At 32.7% G+C, this 21,758-nt stretch overlaps 1 protein-coding gene across 1 annotated transcript; it reads right to left on the bottom strand.

The window, feature by feature from the left end:
* Positions 1-2,830: 2,830 nt before the first annotated feature.
* On the bottom strand, positions 2,831-9,209 carry LOC123893847 (CTP synthase-like). The gene is made up of 21 exons (XM_045943662.1): positions 8,850-9,209; positions 8,289-8,430; positions 7,584-7,663; positions 7,271-7,357; positions 7,119-7,169; positions 6,905-7,022; positions 6,553-6,674; positions 6,301-6,384; positions 6,151-6,201; positions 5,995-6,057; positions 5,797-5,843; positions 5,583-5,652; positions 5,418-5,480; positions 5,169-5,258; positions 5,045-5,083; positions 4,699-4,926; positions 4,526-4,611; positions 4,334-4,382; positions 4,166-4,246; positions 3,973-4,066; positions 2,831-3,490 (listed from the first exon to the last, which is right to left on the bottom strand). The coding sequence occupies exons 2-21, from the start codon at positions 8,404-8,406 to the stop codon at positions 3,279-3,281; spliced, it is 1,833 nt and encodes a 610-aa protein (XP_045799618.1). The 5' UTR covers positions 8,407-8,430; positions 8,850-9,209; the 3' UTR covers positions 2,831-3,278.
* Positions 9,210-21,758: the final 12,549 nt, after the last annotated feature.

Here is a 21,758-nt window from a genome sequence, read left to right as displayed (position 1 = left end):
TCTCGCGCGCCCATTTTTACCTTTTTTTACTTAAGTAGCGGAAATTATAAAACTAAGAAATTTGACACCTATGTAGTTCTCTGCTTAAGTAGCGGACATGTAAAATCTTGAAATTCTTAGGATTTTACATGTTTTCTACTTAATTAAAGAACTGTGTTAGCTACTTGACTAATTAGCAACTCATATAGATAGATCAAGTACTATAGTTAATAATATCATAACTCAGGTTGCATAACGATAAGTAGAGTTAAATTGGAGTCTTGTTGGTCAATGAAAAATATGCTTAATGTCTGAGATCATATATGACTCGCCTGCTTATCCAATTCTTCTATGCAGAAACGATGATTTTTAGTAACTACTTGATCCAATTGTTGTCCAATGTGTGAATTTGAATAAACGATGATCTTTATTAAATAGACACTTGTGATGAGTAGCTATAACACAATTCTCTACTCGGGTAGAGAACAATGTAAAATCCTGAAAATTTTAAGATTTTACACTTTTGCTACTTAAGTAGAGAACTAAGTTCGCCAATTAAGTAGAGAATAGCAGGAGCTGTTAAATTTCTCATTTTTATAATATTTTCTACTTAAGTAGCAGAATGATAAAAATGGAAATTAGCATAGCACGCGAGAAAATCTAGAAGGCGCCGAAAGAAATTCTTTTTATTTTTGAACAAATTTGTGCCTTGTGGAGCACACAACTTGCATATGTCAATTGTTTGGTACAAAGATTATAGTATGATAATCTTGTTGTCAGTGATATTCATGGTAGAAGTCTAATTCATGTTAAGGAATCTCTTAGATGTCAAACTCAACATTAGGACATGGGAGGATTTAGCAACAGTTGGATAAAAAATGGGTCCAATATATTTCAGACAGGTTTTTGAATTTGTGCAATTATGAATGGTATGGACCCTTTGGTTCCTAGACAGGATTCAACCAGAATTGCCATTTTCTCTGGATCCAACCTGACTTGACAATTATTCACTTCAAGTTCAAACAAATAGATGACATAATTGACCTGAGGGAAATGGATGGCATAATTGACTTGAGGGAAATAAGTTGGAGTGTTTTGTTTGTAGTACGGTTTGGATCAATTCAATTTTTATATAAAAATTCATGATTTTTTTTTTTGCGTCTTTTCGAAAATTTTAAAAATATCTCATTCTCTACTTAAGTATTAAATTCAAGGGGGCGTAAAATCTAAAAATAAAAAAAAATTGCATTTGAGTTTGTTACTTAATTAGCAGATAGGGGTGAAGGAAGAGTGAGAGATACAAAAATAATAAATTTTATATGATTTGCATCCTAATGTGAACCGTTTTTTCCCCAATTTTTGTTATTTACACACTCGTATCCTACGTTATGGGGGGTAGAATTAGAAGGTCATGAGGCAAGTGTAAGACTCGGGTAGCGTGAAAAGAAGTCAAAATTCATTTGATTCAAAGACTAAAATAACATCCAGTTTAATTCGATTTGAATGATTTCTATAAAAAAAATAAAAAATTGTCTTAAATATGGTTTAAATTGGAGAAGTCTTTTAATTGGTTCAATTTACAATTATAAAAAACCTATAAATACTAATATTTTGTTTACAACCATAAATTGGATCAATCAAAGACTTATGCAATTTAAACCATGTTTAATACATGAAAAAACAGTTGTATAAGTTGTAAACACTATTCTATTCACAGTTGAATTGCTCCCACCATTACATTCTACAGTTTGATATATATACTTGTTTCAAATTGTGTTGCAAGAATATCCAGAGAATATTGACTATAATGTCTCATTCTTCTCATTAATAATTGTTCAACCTAATTTTCACTAAAATAAGGACATTTTTATCAATCAATTCTTTTACCTTTAAATATCTAATTTAAATTCATTTGAATTTTTATTTAATATTTAAACCCTGGAAGAGTATGTACATTAACTTAAACGACAAATAAAATGAAACAGGTAGAGTTTGTTTGGATTGACGACTTAATTGAATTTGTATACTGGCATAGTTTTCTTTTTTTTAGGCTTATGACAATTTTCATAAGTTTCACAAGTTTGTTTCGGCTTATTTTCACAATTTCATCCATAAGCTCTATCAATTTTATAAGGATTATGTAAAAAAATGCATCTAGATTAAATACATTTGAGTTTTTTGTTAAAATGAAACAGATAGAGTCTATTTGGATTGACAACTTAATTGAGTTGATATACTAACATAAAGTTGAGACTTGTGACAATTTTCACACAGGGCGCTCTAGCCAAAACGAATCCTATTTCGGCTAATTTGATATGGGACTGGTTGTGAAGGGAAGCTAAATCCTTCCATATAGTTTATAAAAACAACGAGTAACATATATGAAAACAATTTATCTTTTGCAATAAAAAAAAATAGCTTATGTAAACTTATACTCAAGAGTTTATCATTAAAAGTTTATTTTAGCTTATTTCCACAAGTTCTTTCATATAGCTTATGAAAACCGCTCATAGCATATATAAAATCAATTTATCTTTTCTGACCAAAAAAAAAATCAATTTATCTTTATTTTTTGCAATAAAAATAGCTTATGTAAACTTATACACAAGAGTTTATCATTATAAGTGTTTGTGCTATAAACTACAAACAAGCTATATATCCAAACAGGCCCTTGCCTTAATACATTTTAATAGAGGATTGAGATACAAGCAAAAAGAAGCAACTACATCTCTATTCTTCTTTCATTGTCCTTTGTTTCATAGGTATCTTCTAGGTAAGGGAACCTACACAATTTATGGTCTAACACTTTCATCTGACAATTTAAATACAAAATCAAGAAAGATAAAAGACATTTCCCCAAACAAAATTCAACTTGAATGTTCATAAGAGTTTACATTAATAACCACTCAAAACAAGACATTTGGTTGAAAGTAATTTTACACCTTCAAGCTTGTATACTTGGAAGAAAAAAACCCTAAATAGCAAAGAAAAAGCCACCAAAGCCCAAATATTTGGCATGATCCTCATCAATAAGTGAGTGAAGTTTTGGCCAAAGTATTTGACCAAAAAAAGTGAAATAAATGGTGGCTGCAATTGCCACACCACAGCACAACCATACTATTAGGAAACAATAAAAGTTTGTTAGACTCAAAAATTTTGGTTTCATAATGAAAGACAAGTCCCTAGCTAAAAAGACCTATCCACTCACTAACTGTACAATGTGACCGACTGAGGACAAACCATAATGTCGTTGGATATAGTTATGCCATCATTTATTCAAAGGTAGAAAACAAGGACAGCTAACAACTACCGTCCACGTACACTCCATTGCCGTTGGTGAACACACCTTTTAAGGATCCATTGGATTTTGATGATATGAAGCCATTTCCATTTTGATGTGGTTTCAGGATTGGCGAGTGTCCGTTGTTATATATTCCAATAGGTAACTTGGCATGGCCGTTGCTCAGCATTGTAACTGTCCTCTTTGGTTCACAAGCTGCTTCTATTAATCCTGTTTTATTAACAAGGCAATAATTATGTTTAGTGTGTAACTCGATGATCACTCATTAATCAAACTATGTCTAGAAAATGTAATCGAACCATTTACTGCGATAATCAAGAATGAATGTGGAGTCCTTGTTATACTACATGATAAATGAGAGATTTTGACATGACGATTTAAACTTTTAAACTAAGCTTTAGGCATCCATGTTAAACATAAAGATATACGTTTAATCAAAACACGATTGAAGTATCACAGATAGTTGTGAGATGGAAAGTGTCTCAAGACAAATGGCATTAAGTTTCATGTAAAATTCAACCCTAATAAGGGTTCATCGATGATAGCCAAGTAAATAGCGCCACCAAAAACCACAATGACAAATTTGATGGACAATGAAATAAAATAAGTAATAAGTCATTCCACGGAAGAAGAAAAAAATGGTTGTTGCAATTGACATGACAACAATAAATGATTTTGAATAGATAAAATACCTGAGAAGAGTGGAGAAGGTTTCCCTGGTCTCGACTTGAACTCAGGGTGAAACTGAACGCCAATAAAAAAAGGATGGCTAGCCAGTTCAACTATCTGCACTCATGAAAATAATTACAAAAATTATAATTATTATTTTTGCACAAATCATAAGATCCATGCCACATGCCATTGCAATTTCATGTAAATACACACCTCCATGCGACATCCGGTTTCATCTTTGCCGACAAAAGATAGACCAGCACTCTCTAGCTGAGAGACCATGTCAGGATTAACCTGTACATACATCATAACAATTACATTTAGGGACTACTGTTGAACTTTTTCCCGCAAAGAAAATTTCAGCTAACAAACACAATTTACCTCATATCTATGCCGATGACGCTCATCAACAGAGCTTACATTTCCATACCTATCATGAATTCCAAAACATATTAAGGGCCCGTTTGGAAAGCTTAAATAACCAAATTAAAACGAATTAAAAAGTGATCTTTCTTTTGAATAATCTATAATAATCTATATATGTGCAAGTATGCTTGATTTCTTAATTCTTACAATTTTGCAGATTTGCAGTCAGCAACTTGGAAGTAAGTTGTCCTTGAACCAAGACGCATAGTTCCTCCCATATGTGTCTTTGAACCCTATCAATCAATGAAATAAAACTAAGTTTAACTAGGTTCTCAAAGTAACGCTGTTATCAATCGGTGCAAGAGTACAAGAGAATATACTTCTGGCATAAATATGACACATGGAGTCTTGGTTTCAGGATCGAATTCTGTACTGGTAGCATCAAGCAGACCGAGAACAGATCGTGCAAACTCAATAACAGCAATTTGCATCCCCAAGCAAATGCCGAGATATGGAACATTATTTTCTCGAGCATACTTAGCAGCAAGAATTTTCCCTTGCACTCCTCTATCTCCAAAACCTCCTGGAACTAGAACTCCATTAGCACCCTGTAGCGAAGTCCATTTACCGGTAAATAATTGCACTTAGATACAGTTATTTAAATAAAACGATAGCATTTGATTAGAAAAGTTGAAGAAAATGCATTCAATTTAAATAGTAGAAAACCTTCAAAAGACTCCATGCAGCTCTATAAGCAGTTGGATCCTGCAGTTACATTAATCATCAGAAGGTTATTGTAAAAATCATAAACTTAACAACATTTTTGTATAACTGAAACATTATTAATCACCTCTCCATATGTAACATCTTCAAGATCACCAGCTGGAACCCAGTCGACAATAAGTTTACGATTGTGAGCAACAGAAGCATGCAAAAGTGCCTATACAAAAAACAGAATATTAGCTTATCGTTTATCAAAATTCAGTTTAATAATGTTTTGGACCAAAAAATTCAATACACCCGTTTTTAACATCAAGTACGGAAGAAGAAAGTTGCAGAGAATGCATGAAGTGAACGCAAATGATTACGAGAAAATTACCTTCAGAACAGAAAGATATGCATCTGAAAGGCCAGTGTACTTTCCCACCATAGCAATTCTAACCTGCGGGATACAGAATAGTCGTGAGATCAACACTTGTCGATATATCTATTCATATGTTGATCTTTTAACCTTTATGATATATTTGAGATGTTTGAGACTTACAGTTTCATGACATTTGTCATAAATCTTTGTCCTGAGGGTCCACTCCTTCAAATTAGGCTCCGTAGCAACACTGCAATAACAAGGTCATTAGTTCAACGAAAGAAGAAACGTAAGTTTACTGCTATAGCATAACAAGGTCATTATCGATTCGGTTCACGTGTATTGTATGATATTATAAACCAATACAAAAAGGAATGAGTTTTGTTAAACAAACCCTGGCAGGTTTAATTCTTTCAGGATTGACTCATGCGCCTTCTGGTCCTATTTGTGAAAAATAAATCCAAAAGAAAGAAAAATCAGAAACTTTCACAAATTAAACCACTCAATGAAAAACATGCAGTTTTCAACAAAATTGAACTTCATAAATATAGTTCTTGCTGCAGTCATAGAAGACAACCATAGAATCACTTACTTTCAAAAGCAAAGGAATGTGCCAAATATTTGGAACATCATGGAGAGTAAGTACGTTTGGTAACTGCAAATACAAAACAGTGTTGAGGATTATTAGTAACTTTGTAAGGCTTTTTGTGATAAGCAAAGTCAGTTGAAAACAATAATGTCACATTACCGGCACATGACAAAATTGAGCAAGTTTTGCCTTAGTATTATCGTCAAGTTCCTGGCAAAAAGGACGAGTAAAATTAAATATAAATTATTTAATCGTCATCAAATGGAACCAGCAGAACAATAAAAACCGAAATAAGGACAGAAGGCATACCTTTGAACAGCGACAAGCAAGAAGATTAGGGAATAAACCTAATCCTCTAAGTTGACGAACACTGTGCTGAGTTGGCTTTGTTTTCTGCAGATTAAAACTCCATATAAGTGTTTGAATTTTGATCATACCAGTTGTAAAGACGCCATCAACAAAATTTCTATTTTGTACTAGCACAACTTGAATCAATTTTACTTCTCGGTCATTTCTAATTAGAATAATATTGCAAAACTGATGACATAGTTTACAAAATACCTGTTCGCCGACAACGTGTAGAATAGGAACCAGACTGACATGAACCAAACAGAAGTTGCCAGGGCCTACACGGTATGAAAATTGGCCAAGTGCTTCAATAAAAGGCATAGACTCAATATCCCCTGCATCAAAGGAAAATTATTTTGGTCATTTTAATTAAATAAAGGCTTCAAAATACTATATTAGTACTGTTTTCTCACTATTTACAAAATAGAAACCATTTTGAAATTCTTCTTCTACCAAACCTGTGTTTTTTTCCTTAAAATTTAAATATAGAAAAATTTGAATGGATAATGGAATTTTAATAGTACGGAAAATCAAAAACCTATTAGCTGTGAGTATATTAACATACCTATAGTTCCACCTAATTCGATGACACAAACATCAGCAGGTCCTTCTTTTCCATCAACTGGTATCTTTGCTACACGCTCGATCCAATCTTGGATGGCATCTGTTATGTGTGGAACAACCTACAAATAAAGCAAATACAAATTGAAAACCAAGGCACCAACAACAATTAAAAAAAAAGAAATATTCAAAGAAAAAATTGAAATGATTAAACATACCTGAACAGTCTTTCCAAGATAATCTCCTCTTCGCTCCTTCTCAATAACAGACTAAAAACATTGAAATGAAAAATCCAATAATACATTAGGCATGATAAGTCAAAAAAACAAATAAAAAAAAAATTATATGTAAAGGCCGTTTGTTTGTTCACCTGATATATTTTTCCAGTAGTGATATTATTGTCGCGAGTCAATTTGATGTCCAAGAAACGTTCATAGTTTCCAAGATCAAGGTCAACCTTCATAACATATAAAAGAAAGAATTAAATTGCGAACTGAAAAATAGAGTCAAACCCACCTGAGTGAACAAACAAAAGTTAAATTTGTCTGTACTTTCATGTAAAAAATGACAAAAAAGAAAAGAGCGATTAAGAGGAAACAACAACACAATTAGATTTACGTAATGGCCAATGGCATGTCGCTATAATTTGCATCTTAGGATAGAAAAAATATATATCTTTTTACCTCACCACCGTCATCGAGGACAAACACTTCTCCATGTTCAAAAGGAGACATTGTCCCTGCATCAGTGTTCAGGTAGGGATCTACAAATGATAAATAAATTCAAACAAAATTAAAACAAGAACATGTCCTTTACATAAAGTAATATTAAACTAGAAAGATAATATTTTGTTTTCTTATAGAATTTGAGAGAAAAAACTGAGCATAAAATTGGAGCTGCTCCTTTATATCAAAGAAAAAAAATACTTCAACAAATAAATAAGAGCAAACTAGTCCCTTTTGTATATCAAATAAAGAAAAAGAAAAAAAATACCCTTTTTGTACAACAAAAGTTCGAATCAAATGAAACTTTATGTGTAACCAAGGGATGGTTATCCATCCATTGAGCCAATCAATTAAATGGCAATTTCATAGATAAATACATATACATAATACATAATTACATAGATTACACAGATGTGTGTATCTATGTGATTTATATGTACTATATATGCATAGCTTTAAATTGTGGTCCATAACAGCAATTATAGCCGCAATATAAATGATTTTGAGGTCTCTGCAACGACATCACAACTTCAATTTCGACCTCATTAGAAGCATTTTGCCACAATATAAAGATTCATAACGCAATTTAAAACCATGTACATATGTACATATCATGGTGCGTGCGCGCGCGTGTGTGTGTGTCAGAGAGGTAGAGTTCAATACCAATCTTGATAGAAGTAACTCGAAGACCGCAAGCTTGAAGGAGGAGTCCAATACTACTAGCAGTAACTCCTTTCCCAAGTCCACTCACAACACCACCAGTCACCAACACATACTTCATTTTTCTTCCCTTTTTACTTGGTTACTGAAATTGTCCCAAGCAAAATGCACAAAACAAGAACAAACACCAAATATGAGTAATAAGACAAAACAACAACAATAACAACAACACAACCTATGACCATAAAAAAACAGACATGTATATAGTGTTGTCAATAGAACTAAACCACTAAGGTAGTACTTATATACTAAACATCTTACACTAATCCTTATTTTGTTGCTCTGATAAAACTAAGAATGATGACAACAACAGTACAAAAAACACAATGCAAAATGAAAATACAAAGTGAATTTGATTCGGATAAGATATATATTGGCAGTGACAGACATTACATAGATATCATAAGAGAAAAAAATGATATGAAATTAGTAAAATAAACAAAAAATAGAAAAAAGAAGAAAGTTTCAACAACAACCCCACAAGGGGAGAGAATAATTAGGAACCTTGTTTACAATGACGGGTTTTACAAAGGTTCTTGCTTTTCTCTCTCTCTTTCTTCTTAGAACAATTTCTGTAACTGGGTTATTATCAGTTTTCAAAAGGGTTACTCAAAATGGAAAAATTCTTCAAAAAAGTGAGAAAAAGTATTAATCTTTGTAATGGCTCAAATCAAACAAAAAATGAATGAGAGTGAATGGTTTTGAAGGATTTGAAATTGGTATTGAAATTGGAAAATGAAGAAGAATTTTGGTTAGGGAAAAGGGTGGAAAAATGCACCCTTTTCTGTTTTCTCTCTTCTTCTTTTTCTTCTTCTTCTTCTAACAGGCGGCGGGTGAACATGGAAGATGAGGCTTCACCTTTCAACTTTAAAAAGAACCAAAATCCCAAAAATTAAATAAAAAATAAAATTAAAAAATATTTTTTTTATTTAAGTAGCCTATCGGCTAAGAATTCCACATTATAAAGGTGAATAAATAGAGTGTCCGGATTCGAACCTTGGCTACTGCACATAAAATGTAATATCCCTATCAAATGAGCTAAGCTCACGGTGACCATTTGTTTAAAAAAAAATTTCCTAAGAAATCTAGTCTTAGTCTCACATTTTTTTTAACAAGCCAAAATGAGACGTATATTAACAAAAACAATCTCCTGAGCACAAGGTGTACCAAAGTTTACAACAAGTCAAAAAGAGAAAACATAAATAAAAATCATACAAAGCCCAAACAGAGTAAATGATTAGACCATCAGCTATGGTAGTTTGAAGTTAAAGCAATACTCGGCAACTTCAACCACATGTAATAATCTTAGTCTCACATTTTATATATGGAAAAATATTGAATCTCTAATTTAAACTCCAACCACTACATATCAACATCTCTGCGGTTGATAACTAAATTTTATGAGACAAATCTAAATATTTTAAGAATTAATCTAAAATAGTTGCTTCAATGATTTTATTTGAATTTTATGTTATAATAGAAAAATTATTAAAAATATGGTTTCCAATCGAATTCGTGCGCTCTCGAATAATTTGTTATAAGGAGAGCTTATTAACCATTTAAGTTCAATGTCTTATTTAATAAAGTTTTACACGTTTTTTTTTTTTTTGATAAGCTAAAGTCTTACACGGTTGATTCTTTAAGCATAATTCGATTACTAGAAACATTAGATTATATACCTAAGAATTCATCCTCAAATCCAGAACTCCCAATATATTCTTCTAAAATAGTGAATTTGTATCAACAAAATTACTTGACAAAGGAAAGAAAATTTTACACATTCTACACATAAATTTAGTCCTTTAAAAAAATTTATCACTCAAGATAAAATATTAATATATTTTGATATGTTGAAATTAAAAATTCCCTCCACCTTTTATGGTTAGTTTTTTATTTTAGTTTTTGAAATGGTCCTTTTAAGGTTAGTTATTGGATATTTGGATTAGGTCAATGAAATTAAACAAAAAAAAAGTGCTTTTTTTCGGTTGAAGCAACCAATATCACTATTAATATATTGTTTAGAGGTTCTATTCATGGTTGTTGGGTAAGAAAAAGTGTTTTATTTTTTACTTTTTTTAGTCGAAGATAATAATATTTGAATACATGTAGAATGTTGTTTTTCTCGTCACTATAGGACTAGAAGTGAGAATAGGCTAGGTCGAACTAAGTTTTGCCAAGCCCGAATCTGACCTGTCAAAAAATTGAAGGCATGAGTCTAGTATGTGGCCTATCATAAGTTTAATTTTTAGGCCTGAGTCTGGCCTTTCGAAAGTCTGATATGGCTTGTTAGCCTGTTTAAAAGCTTATTTCATATGAATATATTTAAATAAATAATTATATTTATTTTTAAATATACTTATGAACTAATAAATCATGTTCCTTTTGATATTTAACATGATATTTTAGAGAATTTGACTATATATGTCATCATATTTCAATTATAGTTTATAATAATACATTTATATACTGTATGTTAAAAACTAATGTATATTAATAAATTTAAACTACTTAAAAAGTTAATAGATTTTTAATTTAATCAAAGTACAAATTTTAATATATAAATAATAATCTTAGTAAAAGTATTCTTCATATTAACTTAAATAGGCCGACCTTGTAGGCCTCAAATGCTTTTTTTAATGGCCTGCGGCTAGAGCTGGGTATGCGGGCTAGCCCGCCCCGTTTAACCCACCCCGCATAAACCCGCATATTAAACGGGGCGAACAAGCCCGTCGGCAAATATAAACGAGTTATAATATTAAGCCCGAGTCCGGTCCGCATAAGCCCGCGGGTTAAACGGTTAACCCGCGGACTATTACCAAAAAAAAAAAAATCACTTTTTCAAAAAATAAACTAAATTAGTAAAATATTTATATAATGAAAGCTTAAAAAAATATATTATTAATAATTTTATGTTATAACATATAATAACTAACAAATAAAAATAAATAAAGTTTCTGATATCATTGAGTTTATCTATCTTCTCTTTGTAAGTAATGCAACTAAAATAATTCAACTAATTCTTATCGTCATTTTTGTACCGTCCACTTTAGTGAGAAAAACTTTCTACATGTACCCAAAAACAGCATAAACAGATTAACAGATTCAACTTAACTAAATCACATCAAGGTAACCAAATTATTCAAAACATAATAGCGGAAAATACCCCCAAGAAAAATAACTACCCATTTGGACATGTATCATTTAAATACTAGCAAATGTATATACAGCTAAGACAAAGTAAAAGATAGTGAAAAAGAACAAAATATTATAAGTAGAAGAACATGCCTGAATCCTGATATTTTGTGTTGTTGTCTACTTGAATAAAATTGGAGTGTGTTGTTGCTTTTTATAATTAGAGTTTAGACTAAGTTTTTTTTTTTTTGTGGTTAAAAAAGTTGAATTTGGACATGGACCAAGTTATTTATATCTCATATAAATTTTGTAATTAATTATATAAAAAAAAGAAGGCGGGCCACGGGCTAACCCGCGGATTTAACCCGCATAACCCGCGGTTTTAACGGTCCAACCCACACGGGCAAAAATGTAAACGGGCCAAAAAAATTTGGTCTTAAGTCCGTGCGGACTGCGGGTTAAACGGGTTGGCCCGCGGACCTTGGTCCGTATACCCGGCTCTGCCTGCGGCTGTGCCATTTTAGATAAATAGACTTATAAAAAGTCTTGGCCTAATCTATTTAATGAAATAGACTAGCCTGGCTTAAGCCTGTGTAGACTAGGCTATAGGCCCATGTAGGCCGGTCTGACCTATTCACGCCTCTATATAGAACCACTTAATTTGATTTGAGGATCAATTCTTGAATCAAGTGATTTCAACCATTTTCCAATCACAGTTGCAAGAGATTGAACCGTTGACATTCTTACCAAATCAATCGTTAATCACCATTGAACCAACTAACTATTGATATAAAAACATGTAGAATATTAAACATGTGTATTTTTTAAGTTGGACTTATCGTAAAATTTAATTTTTCTGTTAGATTCAACTCCTATTGATTAACAACTCTGTTTTTTTAATTATGATATTATTGTGATGAAATATTAATTGACTTTGTTGGTAATTAATTTTTATTGGGGAAACTTGACTCACCATTTTTAGTGGAGTGTCCCTTTATAACTACATTTTTTAATCCACGATACTTGAACTCAAAATATTGTTTGAGAGATTTGATAGACGATGATAACTCTTTAATAGAATGTAATTGTTGAATAATTTCGTTTTTGCTTTAGGCTAATTCTATGATGTATAAGTGAAATAAGTTTTGCATCATACCCAAATCGCTTCTTCAATTGAATCAATAAATTCAATCTTTAGATCAAATGAAATATCATAAAACTTATTATTTCGATGGTTAAAAACACATTTATTCATGGTGTAAGACTATTTAACTTATACACAGTATAAAAAAATCGCATATATATATATATATATATATATATATATATATATATATATATATATCCCTATTAATTAATTATTTTCCCTCTTGCAAAATATTGTGTTCATATATAATTAAAGGAATAAATAGTTGGCTAAATTGCACTTTTGGCCCCCTAAGTTTCAGAAACTTGCAATTTTGGCCCCTTATGTTTCAAAATAGCACTTATAGCCCCCTAAGTTTCAAAAAGTTGCGATTTTGGCCCCCTATGTTTCAAAATAGCAATTTTGGCCCCCTAAGTTTCAGTAGTTGCGATTTTGGCCACCTATGTTTCAAAATAGCACTTTTGGCCCCTATCTTTACCCCTTTTGCAAAAGGTCAATTTTGATCGAGTCAAAGTTGATGTGGCAAGTCACTTAAGTGACTCAGCTGCCACGTCAACATTTTTTTGTCATCTTATAATTAAAAAAACTAAAAGAATAAAAAAATAAAAGGAAGAAGTCACATGCTTTAAATTTATTCTTTCACTACGTTCAAAAAAAAAATTAAAATTTATTCTTTCACTAACACACATATATAATCTCAAATCCTAAAGAATTAACCAAATACTTCGTGACGTTTATTCAAAAGGATTTTTCACTATACGTAAAAAAAAAAAAAAAACCTAATTCCAAATCCAAAAATAGGAAACAATGGAAATTGAAAACTCTTCGTGCTTTTTGTTATGTCTTTTTAATTATGTAATGACTTCATATATGTAATGACTTGATTTGTTATGTCATTTTGATTTAGAAAAGTGTCTTGAACTTCCATTTAGAAAAGTGTCTTGAACTTTCATTTTGCAAAAGGGGTAAACATAGGGGGCCAAAATTGCTATTTTGAAACATAGGAGGCCAAAATAGCAACTTTTTGAAATTTAGGGGGCCAAAAGTGCTATTTTGAAACATAGGGGGTCAAAATTGCAACTTCCTGAAACTTAGGGGGCCAAAAGTGCTATTTTGAAATATAGGGGACCAAAATCGCAACTTTCTGAAACTTAAGGGGCCAAAAGTGCAATTTAGCCTAAATAGTTATAGATTTTGTCTATGTGAACATAATTTAGTTGGTAGAGACATCATAAAATATGTAAGGATTGAACTCACGATTCTCCATTTATTCACTTTAATGGGTAAATTTCTTGCTATTAGACTACTTAATAAAAAAAATAGATTTTGTAAAATCAAGAAATGATATTTTTCTCTATAAAAAAATGAAAAGAAATGATCTTATTTTAATCAAGAAATTATATTTAAAAACATAATAAAAGTAAAATTTATGTAATTCTAGAATAGTTTTCTACTATGCAATGGAAAACCTAGTTTATCAAGAATGTTTGATCTTAGGAACGTCGTGCACTACTTTAAACATGTCACGAAACGTCTTAAAGAATGTGATCTACACTACAAGAAAACATGCATTTACTGAGGGCCTTTGGCCCTCAGTAATGCACAAATTTCGTCTAAAATGCATGCATTACTGACGGCCTTGGGCCCTCTGTAATTAGCTCGCCAGTAATGGTTACTGACGGCCCAGGACCGTCAATAACGTTACTGACGGCCTGGAGCCGTCAATAATACACACCGGTCAATTCAAAAGGCCACGCATTTGTGACGGCCTGGAGCCGTCAGTATGACATGTTCTTTTCACACATTGTGACGGCCTAGAGCCGTCAGTAATGTTGAACGATTTAAAAAAAAAATTAATAATTTAATTATTTAAAAATCAGTATTTGATTTTTAAATAATTAAATTATTAATTTTTTTTTAAAAAAATTAATATTAATTTTTTAAAACAAAAAATATACTGCATAATAAATAATTAAAAAAATATTAAAATTAAAATTTAATAAAAAGCATAATAAAAATACTTAACATAAGCATAATTAAATATAATGATAATATTGTCATTACAAAAAGAAAACAATTAAACAAATAATAATCAACAACAGATTATTAAAATTACACATCAACGTTGGTCAGACGGCTGATATAGTGGTCGCTTCCCCTTGCCAGTGTCTGTTGGCTGACGCGACCTTCCTCGGCCTCGGCCTCTACCTCCCTCGTGTATTACGACTCCGGGGAGTGACGTTCGCGAAGGAGGTCGTGCCACAGGCCTATGAACGAAGTTAATTGGGGCTTGATTTGGGAAGAAGTTGCCTTGGGGTTGATTTGGGTTTTCATGTGGGATTATGAAGTCTTGTTGTGGATTTAATGATCTCTGGTATTCGGTGAAAGCAGTTTGTTGATTATTTCTACCGCTTCTGTCACTACTGCTTCCACTTGTTTGCCCAGTAGGATCAAAAAATTGTAAATGAACTGGTTCATTAAGCATCTGACTCATATCCTCTATGCTCATACTCAGTACTGGATCACCCTCTCGGTACTCCGGCAGCTGATTCAAATTAACCATGCTACTCAAATCCGGTCGATATTCTTGTTCACCGGCATTTTGATTTTGTCGTGCCGAAGCCTGAGATGATGATCCAACCCCCCCCCCCCGCCGGCGCCCTCTGCTGCGCAAAGAATTCCTGCAATATATGTTGGACCCGTAGGTCCACCCGGTCATCAAATGATGCTTCGAACTCATCGCGGAATTCTTCTCTATACGTGGCCCTCATTCGCGCTTCATACTCATCATCGGTTTCCTCTCTTTGAGTTGGACGAGAGCGTCCTGTACTCGATGAAGATGAAGATGTGTAAGTGACATCTCTCAAACCAGTTGGGTCACTTGCATATAGAGAAGATGTACACCCAGCAGCGAATTTGCGACCTCGAGTCGCACCACCAGCATTCTTAACAAAAGCCAACGACATCTTGTTTCGACGAACATCTTCATTATCTCGCCTATGAGGTGGTAGTCGTAGTTGGCTTGCATTATATTCTTCAACCCAAATTTGCGTCAACCTCTACAATAAATTAAAAAAAATTTATAATTAATTAATTATAATGTTTAGATATAATTATATAATGTTTAAAAAATAATGTTATACGAAATAAATAATAAATAATATATATAATTAAATACTTACCGACACTTCTTGCGCCCTTGCCCCCGTCCACTGACCGGAATCTGCATACCGGTGCATCATGTCATTCATCTCCATAAAGGTGGGTGGACGACCAAATTGTTGGATGAACTCAAGACGAAGCGTTCCGGCAGATTTAGACCCTCCAGAGTGTACGCACGCACGATTGGCTTCATCAGTATTTCTGTTGGCTTTGTTCTTTATACACTTTGCAATATACTCTTCCTCTTCCCATCTGCGGCACATCATAGGGTATGAATTGCCAGCGAGCCAAAGTGGTGGTTTTGAAGGATCCTTTTTAATCTTTTTCCGCGCTTCAAAAAGTAAGGTCGACAGACGCTTGGTGGCTTTTTTGTTGAATATACGCTCAATAGCCGTTGTGTGGTGATTCAGCCAAGTTACTTGCGACTACGAAAAATAAAGAAAAATTGTTAATAAATTAGTAAATATATGTTTAGTAACAAAATTGATTGGATAAAAAAGTAATTATAAATAAAAACGTACCCTGAAGCCATTCCAAAATTGTTGATATCCACGCTCATCTGCCCTGACCTCCGTCCAGTTGAGATATGGAGCCTGGAATTTGGATTTCAATGCATTATTGATTGCCTTATTCGCCGGATTTTGGGGTTGCAAACTGCACAATATATATATATATATATTAGTTAAGAATAATTATCATATATATCCAATTAATTTATTAAACACAAATTCTTAATAATAATTATCATATATATTCCAATTAATTTATCATATAAGCGAACTTAATTGGAATAAATAATTATTTATTAACTAATTAAAAATACTCATTGTAAATATGGCTCGACTTCATTGCAATTAATCAGCAAGTGAACATGCGCCGAATAGAGAACTTTGTCACCAGGATACAACACTTTCTCACCACCACCATTACGACCAGGCAAGCTGAATATTGACATGTTTAATGGGTGAATTCTCACAGGCCGAGATGTTTCAGTTTCATTGCGAATATGGCTTGATGACAACGTGTCTTTGAAGTAATGCGAACAAAAGTAAATTGTTTCGCGGTGTAATTATGTTGCACAAATTGAGCCTTCGACCCTAGCTTTGTTTTTCACGGCACGTTTTGCATAACCCATGAACCTTTCGAACGGGTACATCCATCTATATTGAACTGGCCTACCAAGCCTAGCCTCGTATGCAAGATGCACCACAACATGCTCCATAGAATCAAACAAGGCAGGAGGAAATATTCTCTCCAACTTACACAAGATCAGTGGAATGTCATTTTCCATCTTGATGAGATCAGCCTCTCTTAGCGTTGTCGAACACAAATTCTTGAAAAATTGACTGATTTCAATAAGCGGATTCAATACATGTTGGGGTAAAGAACTAAATGCAATCGGAAGTAAAGTCTGGAAAAAAACATGACAATCATGACTTTTCATCCCACGCATCCTTCCATGGTCAACATCATCGCATCTCGCCAAATTCGACGAATAACCGTCCGGCATCTTCACTTCTTTTACCCATCGACAAACAGATTTTGCTTCTTCAGGAGATAAAGTATAGTTTGCACGAGGTTTAAGAAGTTTGCCGTTAGATGTCTCCACCAACAACAGTTCGTTACGTTTGCAATACAACCCTATGTCTCTCCTCGCGTTGTCATTATCTTTCGTTTTTCCTTTGACATTCATGACAGTGTTAAAAATATTTTCAAACACATTTTTCTCAATATGCATAACATCAAGGTTGTGACGTAAACGGTTGTCTTTCCAATACGGCAGATCCCAAAAGATACTTCTTTTTGTCCAGTTGTGTGTTTGTCCATAACCACGCGGTTTAGATGCAACACCACCTACAACCTCAACCTTTGGAATATCTTTCACTTTGTTCCAGACTTGTCGGGATGTCAAATAATCTGGTGGATCACGAGTCTCGGTCTCACCATGAACAAAAGCATTTTTATTTCTTCTAAACGGATGATCAGTAGGCAAGAACCGACGATGACAGTCAAACCAAGTAGCCTTCCCACCGTTGTGTAACCAAAACGCTTTGGTGTCCATCATGCAAATAGGACATCCTAGTTTACCATGTGTCCCCCATCCAGACAACATCTCATATGCAGGAAAATCATTAATGGTCCACATCAAAGCTCCTCTCATATTGAAATTTCGTTTTTGGTTGATATCATACGTCGCAACACCGTTCCACAATCTCTTCAAATCATCAATCAAAGGTTGTAAATAGATATCAATACCAACAGTTGGACTAGATGGGCCTGGTATTACAGCGGCTAAAAACATGTAAGGTTTTGACATGCACATATCAGGAGGAAGATTGTACGGGGTAATCAGAACAGGCCAACATGAATATGGAGTGGCTGATACTTGAGTATATGGTGTAAATCCATCTGAGCATAACCCAAGTCGGACATTCCGTGGCTCCGAAGCAAAGTCGGGATAAACTTGATCAAAATGCTTCCAAGCCATTCCATCAGAAGGATGTCGCAACTCACCTGACATTTTTCTCCTTTCATAGTTTTCACGATGCCATGTCATTTTACTGGCAGTTTGCATCGATGCATACAACCTTTGCAACCTTGGTATTATGGGTAAATAGAACATCGCCTTTCTTGGGATTGGCTTCCTTCTGACTGACCGTGAATTTCTTGTTACACGATATCTTGGTTCTTGACAAAATTTACATTCAAGTAATGCACCGTCATCTACACCAAATTCGTTGCTATAGTACAACATACACCCGTTAACACAACAGTCAATTCTCTTCGCTCCGAGTCCTAACTTTGCAACCAATTGTCTTGCTTCGTAATAATTTTTTGGCAAATCAAGAGGACGGTCTATTGTTATATCCAACATCAGTTTCGTTATCAAGTCCATGGTGTATTCTGAAACAAGACATTCAGACTTGATACCCAAAAGTCTAATACACACCGTTAACTTTGAGTCTCGAGAGCCTTCACACAACGGTGTATTTGTCTCTTTCAAAAGATCAAAAAATCGCTGGGCTTCCTCATTTGGTCTCTCGACGTTAACATCAGCGTCATATTCATCATCAGCAGGGTCGTCGACATCATTTGGCACATAAATCGGCGTATTAAACCCAAGGGCATTAGTTATCATATTGTCCATCTCATTAAACGGATCATAATGCTGATGATAATATTCGGGAACAACAACGGGCTGAAAAACACTGCTTGAAGCACGATTTTGATTCACGGGAACAGTTGTGGAACATCCCTCGCCATGACTTGACCAAACCCAATAATTAGGTTGGAATCCCTTTTTATATAAATGAGACCTAATTTCATCTTCGCTCCGTATTCTTGTACATCGACAAAGTACACACGGACATCTAATTCCCCCTTCACGTATCACAATGTCATTATATTTTACTGTATTGATAAACATTTCGACCCCTATTTTAAATTCCTCTTTAACCCGGCCCCTCTTTCCAGGATTATGTCTATCGTACATCCAATTACGATTGGTAAAATCCATATCTGCGTAGTTTAATTAATATATAATTAGATCAATGTATTAAATTTATTACTTTATTTTTCAAAAGTATTTTGGACATATATATATGTCTACTCAACAATAACATATAAACTTTTAACATTTTATTTTTAAAGTTTATGGTTTATTAAATCTAAAAAATACTAAGTTTTTTAGTTGACAAAACTACCGACTTTTTAACATATATATTATAATTTTTTAAAATATAATTGTTTTTCTTTTTTTAAATACATAGTAATAATAAAATGCTAGTAACTATTTCTAAGTGTACGGTAAAAATAAAACTATCACTAAATATTATAAATTAAAATTACATATATTACTTACTTGGGTGCCGGGTAGAGTCTTACTTGGCGCGCGCTCCTAACCACAAACTCCGCTCCTAACCCACGACCTCCGATGACCACGAGAATTTGCTAATAAAAATTGTAAACAACAAAATATTAGAACATATACATTTAAATAACAAAGTAAAAATTTTAACTTTAAAAGTAAAACACAAACACTTACCACTTTTTAGATGGAGATATGAAAATTACATTACTTTTTTAAAAATACACAAACTGTTAAAAAATTTCTTTTTTAAATTTTTTTTTTTTAAATTTCGTTTTTTAAAAAAAGAATATAAATATACTGTTTTTTTGAAAAAAAAAATACTTATTTAAAAAAAATAATTCTGTTTTCGAAATAAACAAAATTAAATATATTTTTTTAATTTTTTTTACAAAAACAATAACTTTTATACATAGTGATAAGAAAATATTAGTAACAAATTACAAAGTATTAATTAATAACTATTACTAAGTATACGGTAAAAAAAAACTATCACTATATAAATTAAAATTACGTTACTTACTTGGGTGCCGAGTAGATTCTTACTTGGCGCGCACCTAGCCCACGAACTCCGCTTCTCAAGAGAATAAGACTTGCTATTAAAAATGGTAAACAACAAATATTAGAACATATACATTTAAATAACAAAACAAAAATTTTAAATTCGTAAAAGTAAAACACAAACACTTACCACTTTTTGTATGGAGATTAAGTTGAAAGTATGAAATTAGAGAAAATTTAAGAGAGAAGTTAGAGAAAATTTAGAGAGAGAATGGAAATGAAAAAATGAAGTGAAGGAGTAGTAATATATAGGAGTAGTAATATACAACCGTTGGAATTTAAAATTCAAATACGCATTACTGACGGCCATAATCCGTCTTAATTGCGCAACGGTTCATAACATTACTGACGGCCTGGGACCGTCGTAATTGCTGTCTGCATTACTGACGGCCCAGGACCGTCTTAATTGCGCAACGGCTATATATTTACTGACGGCCTGGCACCGTCTTAATTTCGCATACATTACTGACGGCCTGACACCGTCACTAATGCGTAATAGTACCGTTTTAAATTATTTCGTTCTTCAAGAAGCAATACTGACGGCTCCTAGCCTTCAATAACCCACAAATGCATTACTGAGGGCTAAAAACCCTCAATAAGTTTGGTCAGTAATATTATGTTTTCTTGTAGTGCTAGTCCACGACTCAATTCAATAATATTTTCGGTTTCTAAAAAATGTTTTTTGAAATCTAATTAAAAACAACATTAAATGATTGGATTTTTAAAACATCTATACTTTATGTAATATTTTTTCATCCAATTCTACCCTTATTTTTTTTTATTTGCAGTTTTATTCTTTGTTACAAATCAAATAACATAATAGTACTTTTTTTAAAATAATCAAATAAAATTTTATAATTTCTATTATTTTTCGATAAATCATAAAGACTGACACATCAATGTATTTTTATTGTTACATTTTTTTTGGGTGAAAGTGGATTTTATCATTAGTTCATGTTTTAGTTGAAAAAAGTGCTAACAATACTCTTTTCTGAATACTTCTCTCTAAGACTCTTTTTTTAATTGATCGAAATCAATGTAATATTTTTAAGAAACTTGATTGACACAATTTTTTCATTCCCTTCATTAACATCTCCAATTCATGTATATTACAGACAATATCTCTAACTGATATTGTAACGATCATTAATTAGTTGTATGAAACTTAAAATGAGTTTTTTTTTAGCTAATTAGTATCCCGCAAACATTAGTTAAGATTTAAAGAAGAAAAATTTTGTATTAACAACAATGTTTTTATATCATATAAATATTAACTACACAAGTTCTAATATATTTTTCGCTAAATTGCAGTTTTGGTCCTCACATTTTTTAATCGTGCGATTTTGGTCCCCCTAGTTTCAAACGAGCGATTTTGGTCCCCACGTTTCATAATTGTGCGATTTTTGTCCCCCTAATTTCAAACGAGCGATTTTAATCCCCCACATTTGCCCCCTTTTGCATTTTTTGGTCTCTGTTAACTATTTTGACAAAAAAACTGTTGAAAGGGTCACATGAGTTTTTTTATTTTATTTTTAAAATGTCA

This window comes from Trifolium pratense, linkage group LG7, assembly GCF_020283565.1.
Source record: "Trifolium pratense cultivar HEN17-A07 linkage group LG7, ARS_RC_1.1, whole genome shotgun sequence".
In the NCBI taxonomy this organism is placed as follows: domain Eukaryota; kingdom Viridiplantae; phylum Streptophyta; class Magnoliopsida; order Fabales; family Fabaceae; genus Trifolium; species Trifolium pratense.
Note: the sequence above shows the minus strand (reverse complement) of the source record. Positions and strands in the feature narration are given on the sequence as shown.

Excerpts from the sequence above, each read along its gene's own strand:
- LOC123893847 (XM_045943662.1), bottom strand. The coding sequence starts at position 8,406 with ATGAAGTATGTGTTGGTGACTGGTGGTGTTGTGAGTGGACTTGGGAAA. Across the intron at positions 7,664-8,288 it reads AGTTACTTCTATCAAGATTG|ATCCCTACCTGAACACTGAT; the intron begins GTATTGAACTCT and ends TATCATTTGTAG. Across the intron at positions 4,383-4,525 it reads GACTGCAAATCTGCAAAATT|GTATGGAAATGTAAGCTCTG; the intron begins GTAAGAATTAAG and ends AATTCATGATAG.